Below are 5,641 nucleotides of genomic sequence, written 5' to 3' on the forward strand. Positions count from 1 at the left end.
CTGCAGTACTCAGAGTGTTGGAGATTTGCTCTGGTAAGTACACCTAAAAAACTGGCAGGAACTACTCCCATTTTTCTGAACATTAGGAACTTAGAATTCTTTTGGGAGAATCCCAGCCATGCAGATTTTTAGACTCTTAGGAAATCAACAGATATAGTGAGTGGATGGAAAAGTGGAGATTGAGCCCAAGATCAGCCATGATCGTATTGAAAGCAGGACCAGGCTGAAGGGGCCATGTGGTCTACTTCTGCTCCTACCTCTTAGCAAAGAATTCCTTCTTCTTTGTTCTAATTCTACTTCAGTTACACTGCATGGCAGGCTCAGCAATACATGAACTGGTTTTGAATGATTTTGAGATGTACATCTATTATTAAATCAATTGTGAAGTTTCCTTCTTTGTTCCAGGAAGAAACCCACCCAGATCAAAATGCAGAAAGGCTGCGTGGCTAGCCCACTGGCAACCAGAATAAGACAAAAACCCGGGTTAGCCAATTGTTAGCAGGGCTGACACAACCACTGATCTTTGGATTGGAACAAGGAACAAACTGTGTTAAAGTTGTTTCCTTGCACTGATGCCAAAAGACATAGCTTCATTTCAAAAACAGAAGACTTTGATTGAGTACACTGGCATGTTTATGTACACTTACAGATTCACATACATTCTTGATCCCTATTACATTGCTCTGAATGATTAGAAGCTGATAAGATAGCATATCAACATGAGCCTAAAATGTGCTGTTTAAGGCATGGCTCTGGTTTTGGTTAAAGTTGATATTCACAATTATAAAAGTAAAATCTTAAGTGAACCAGTACAACTGGACAGAGTAATGAAATGTAATTATTTATCTTTTCCCATTAAGAAATATTCCTTGATGTTTTTAAGAATGGTAATGTACAGCAGTTTTTAATATGTGTGTTGAGTCTCCCATCTGTGAGTAACCCAACTTCAACTCAATGAAAATTACTTAAAAAAAATTGAACATTTTCTCTGGTGTAAGTGTATTGGTTTCTTTTAGTAAATTAAATATTTCCTGATATGAAAAAACTTTTAAAACATAGCTACTCTTGTATACCTAAGAGTGCAGTTTGAAGAACCTTCCCAAACCAGTTCAACCAGTGGATGGAATCTGATTTGGGCACATGTTTGAACCAGCATAAAAATCGCGGAAACCACAAACATAAGTCGTTTTAGCTGTAACTCACTTTGGTTTAAAATTTCCCAATTTTTGGGTTGATTCAGCCAATCGTACTGGAACCTGGTTATGAAAAAAGTGGAAATTCAGAGCCCATTTTTTAATACAAGTTTATTGCAGGCCACTTTTGAGATGTCTGCTTGATAAGTTTTTAGCAGCTCACAAATTCATAGAATCATTGAATCATAGCATTCCTACAGAGCAGAAGGAGGCCATTCAGCCCACTGAGCCTGTGCCAACAACAAATCCCACTCATATTTACAACATCCCATGTATTTACCCTACTAATTTCCCTGATGCTAAGGGGCAATTTAGCATGGCCGGTCAACCTAACCCACACATCTTCGGAATGTGGGAGGAAACCGGAGCATCCAGAGGAAACCCACACAGACATGATAGAATGTGCAGACTTCACACAGACAGAGACCCGAGGCCGGTATTGAACCTGGTTCCCTGGTGCTGTGAGGCAGCAGTGCTAACCGCTGCCATTCAAATTCAAGCAAAGCTTAACAGGAATTTTCCAACAGATGGGGGGTGATAAATTATCACTACAGAGAAAGGTCAAAATTTCAACACGTGACCCTATTTAAGCCTACTTCTGCCAATCAATGGAAAATTACCTGAAAAGTTCCTATTGCAAATAGACATTGCAATGGGTACAATAACTGGAAAATAGTGACTTATTATTGCATCATGTGTTAGTAATACACAAAAGTTGGTCTATTGCAATGAATACTATCTTTAGAGAAGATATTCAGCAAACTCTTCTATCTCTTACAGAAATGTCAAAAGAAACACAAATAATTGTGCAAGCTGTGCACTCAAATCTGGGCTCAACAAAACCATTATTTTGGTGTGAAACCCTTTTACAGGAAAATGGGTGATAGAGAAAACAGAGCATGAATACACCATCATAAAATATGGTGGGAGACTAAGATTGATTGTGGTTCAAAGCTTTCTCATCTGATTCTTCCCTAGAAAAATGTGGTAGTTGACTGAATTTGTCATTGTGAACACAGGGAGGTAATGCATTGTTTTATTTTTCTTTTGCATTCGTTCTTCTGCCAAAATATGCAATTCCAAATTAAATCATACAGAAAAAATGCCATTCATTAAAAAACAAGATCAGAAGGACAAAACTGAAACCTGCCATTGAAAGAGGATAGTCAATTACCTGCCATTCAAAAAGCCTTTCATTATAATGATTCAATATAGCTAAGACTGAGTTTGTAAACTGGCTTTTACTTGGCTACAATAATAGGAAAGGATTATATGCTAAAATATGAACTGATCCACATTAGACACAGCCAGGATGACAAGTTCAAGTCTGATACCGTCCTATCAAAATCTAAAGTCTAGGTTTTCATTTTCCTGATTCATTAATTCCTAGTTCTCTTGTATACCGGTTGGTTAGATAATTAGCTTGCAGTGTAAGCTTGGAGAGGACATTGTAAAGTCCATCTAAATGGTGGTGCAATAGTCTTTGGAGGTCTCCAGATTCAACATCTTCCTCTTTGGCTTTACTGGGCTCTAGATTTGATTTTATTTGTTCATCCTGAATGCCCCACTCAATTTCGTTTCTGATTGACTTCAGGAGCAAGTAGCTATCGTACATGTCTCTCTGTTTGGAGTCATCACTTTTTCTGTGACTATCCTCTTCTTCCACTGGGAGGTCCCGGAGTAAACTTGGCACCATGATAGTTTCGCCCATGACAGTGACAGATGTGATAAATCTGTTCACAGCGTTGAACAGGGTATGTCGGTTGTTCTTGAAGTCTGTAATCGGCATCATTTTACACAACTTCTAACAATGGAGCTAAAATGAGGATTTTAAAACAAAATGAGGTCACTGAAAAAGTGAGAGAAGTAAATACAAGTGTGCAAATATGCAAAGAAGTTCTCAGGCAAACATGGTAATGAATGAAAAAAATTTTAATTGCAACAAAACAATCAAAGAATTAATGAACCAAAAACGCAGAATTTTAACTATAAGCAATAAAATCACAAAAATTATAAGCAATAAAATCTCCATGATCATCTTCAACACCGGTGGCCCCATAAGGTTGTGTTCAAGGTTACTATACTCCTTATACATCTATGACTGTGTGGTCAAATTCCGCCCCCCCAATTTGATTATCAAGTTTATTGACGACACCACTGGAGTGGATCGGATCTCAAACAATGACGGAACAAAATACAGGAATGGATAGAGAATCTGGTGAACTGGTGCGGCAACAATAATCTCTCCCTCAATGTCAACAAAACGAAGGAGATTGTCATCAACTTCAGGAAGCGTGAAGGAGAACATGCCCCTGTCTACATCAATGGGAATAAAGTAGAAAGGGTTGAGAGCTTCAGGTTTTTAGGTGTCCAGATCACCAACAACCTGTCCTGGTCCCCTCATGCCGACACTACAGTTAAGAAAGCCCTCTACTTTCTCAGAAGACAATGAAAGTTTGGCATATCAGCTATGACTCTCAACCAATTTTTACAGATGCACTATAGAAAGCATTCTTTCTGGTTGTATCACAGCTTGGTATGGCTCCTGCTCTGCCCAAGACCGCAAGGAACAACAAAAGGTCATGAATGTAGCCCAATCCAACACGCAAACCAGCCTCCATCCATTGACTCTGTCTATGCTTCCTGCTGCCTCAGCAAAGCAGCCAGCACAATTAATACCCCACGCACCCCGGACATTCTCTCTTCCATCTTCTTCCTTCAGGAAAAAGATACAATCAACTCAAGAACAGCTTCTTTCCTGCTGTTGTCAGACTTTTGAATGGACCTACCTTGCATTAAGTTGATCTTTTTCTACACCCTAGCTATGACTGTAACATTACATTCCACACTCTCTCGTTTCCTTCTCTATGAACGGCATGTTTTGTCTGTATAGCACGCAAGAATCAAAACTTTTCACTGTATGTTAATACATATGACAATAATAAATCAAATCAAATCAAAACCAAGTCTTACAGTGATCATAGAATTTTAAATGTAGATAGAAAATGCACAAACCTAATCTCCTTCAATGTATTAAACCTACCAACAGCACAAGTCACAGAAATTCACTACAGCAAAACCAGGAAAAAAATATTTCTACCTGGAATAAAGTTATTTAAGTTTAGTTCCAAAGGGCTTCACCTCTCTGCAGGCTTTGCTGCGCTGTGCAGTACTTTTCCAATGCAATAGGCTCAGCACATTGTGTCCTTGGACGCTCCCTTGATTAGTAAACTGAAACTCAAAAATGACTGACACCTTCACTAGTTAATTATAATCTGACTGGAATCAGGAACACACTATTTATGTTTCTGTCAGCCTATCAGCACCAGATGGGAGGTGTAGGAGGTTATTAAATAAATTCAACCCATTCACAATTGCATGCTAATTTGCATTGATTGTAACCTGGCTGGGATAGAATACCACATCAGAATTCTAATATAGACAGGATGAATCTCATACATACATTTATGAGGAAAAAAAAGCCTGAATCTACTGTATAGAAGATACTGATTGGGAATTAAATGCAGCGTCTTGTGGATAGATAAGCATTTCTTAGGAAGTCTCTCAGGATCAAGGATGACGCTTTTACTCTGATTTGATTTGTTGCGCTAAGTCCAATGCACAATCTGCAGACTCTGCCACGTGCAGGGTAGCTGCTGCTTAAAGGGCTGGGTGGATGGGTTGTTTGGAGGTCTGTGTGTTCCCTCTGTTGTCTTGATTTTACCTTTGCACATTTCTGATCAGTGCAACTTCTTCTATGTAGACAACCTCTAAAATAACTGCAGCATTTGTAAGAACCATCGTAAAATGTCTGGAAAGTTTTCTTTACTGTACTGAATGAAGCATCTCAGAGCGTTACTTGATATATATATAAAAAAAACCTGAATATCATTGTTTTTTTGGGTGATGGCTATTTCGGAGTGTTTGTAATATTCTTACATATTTCTTATGAATAAAGTATATTTTTGGGGAGAAAAGCCTCTTGAAGTATTTGGTGCCTTCCCAAATGAACCTTCTTCATTTTGGTCGGTTCCAAGCCAGGGCCCCCCATGATATAGTGGGGATTTTTCACCTCTCCAGAGATGTATTAAGGACATTCCTTAAGTGTTTCCTTGATCCTCCTGAGGGACTCCTACCACAACCCGGTTCTGAGTAGACCAATTGCTTCAGGAGTTTTATGACACACATTCGGACGACATAGCCCACATAGTGGAACTGATTTTGATTGAATAGTGCATGTTGGCTTGAAGTGAAGATGCTGAGTTTTCACAGCCTTTCTTGCCAGTGGATATGAAAGACCTTGTGAAGGCAAACTGCTGGTGATACTTCCTCAGTGCTTTGAGATGTCTACTTTAGGTTATCTAAGTCTCTGGAGCACATAGGAGTACAGAGATCACTGTTGTCCAGTAAACCATGATCTTGAGCTTGGGTTTGGTTCCTGATCCTTG

General features: G+C 39.0%; 1 protein-coding gene across 2 annotated transcripts; it reads right to left on the reverse strand.

Moving 5' to 3' along the window:
• Positions 1-1,353: 1,353 nt before the first annotated feature.
• LOC145342672 (mid1-interacting protein 1-B-like) lies at positions 1,354-4,535 on the reverse strand. 2 transcript variants are annotated; one of them, XM_080188225.1, is made up of 2 exons: positions 4,335-4,535; positions 1,354-3,009 (listed from the first exon to the last, which is right to left on the reverse strand). In XM_080188225.1, exon 2 carries the CDS (start codon positions 2,983-2,985, stop codon positions 2,557-2,559), a length of 429 nt encoding a protein of 142 aa, XP_080044351.1. In that variant the 5' UTR covers positions 2,986-3,009; positions 4,335-4,535; the 3' UTR covers positions 1,354-2,556. The 2 variants fall into 2 exon arrangements, with proteins under 2 accessions (XP_080044351.1, XP_080044350.1); XM_080188224.1 differs by having other exon boundaries at positions 4,294-4,535.
• Positions 4,536-5,641: the final 1,106 nt, after the last annotated feature.

Source organism: Carcharhinus amblyrhynchos, chromosome 4 (genome assembly GCF_965287045.1).
Source record: "Carcharhinus amblyrhynchos chromosome 4, sCarAmb.v2.hapA, whole genome shotgun sequence".
Lineage (NCBI taxonomy): Eukaryota > Metazoa > Chordata > Chondrichthyes > Carcharhiniformes > Carcharhinidae > Carcharhinus > Carcharhinus amblyrhynchos.

What these genes read in the sequence shown, in the direction of transcription:
- LOC145342672 (XM_080188225.1), bottom strand. Translation starts at nt 2,985, where the DNA reads ATGATGCCGATTACAGACTTCAAGAACAACCGACATACCCTGTTCAAC.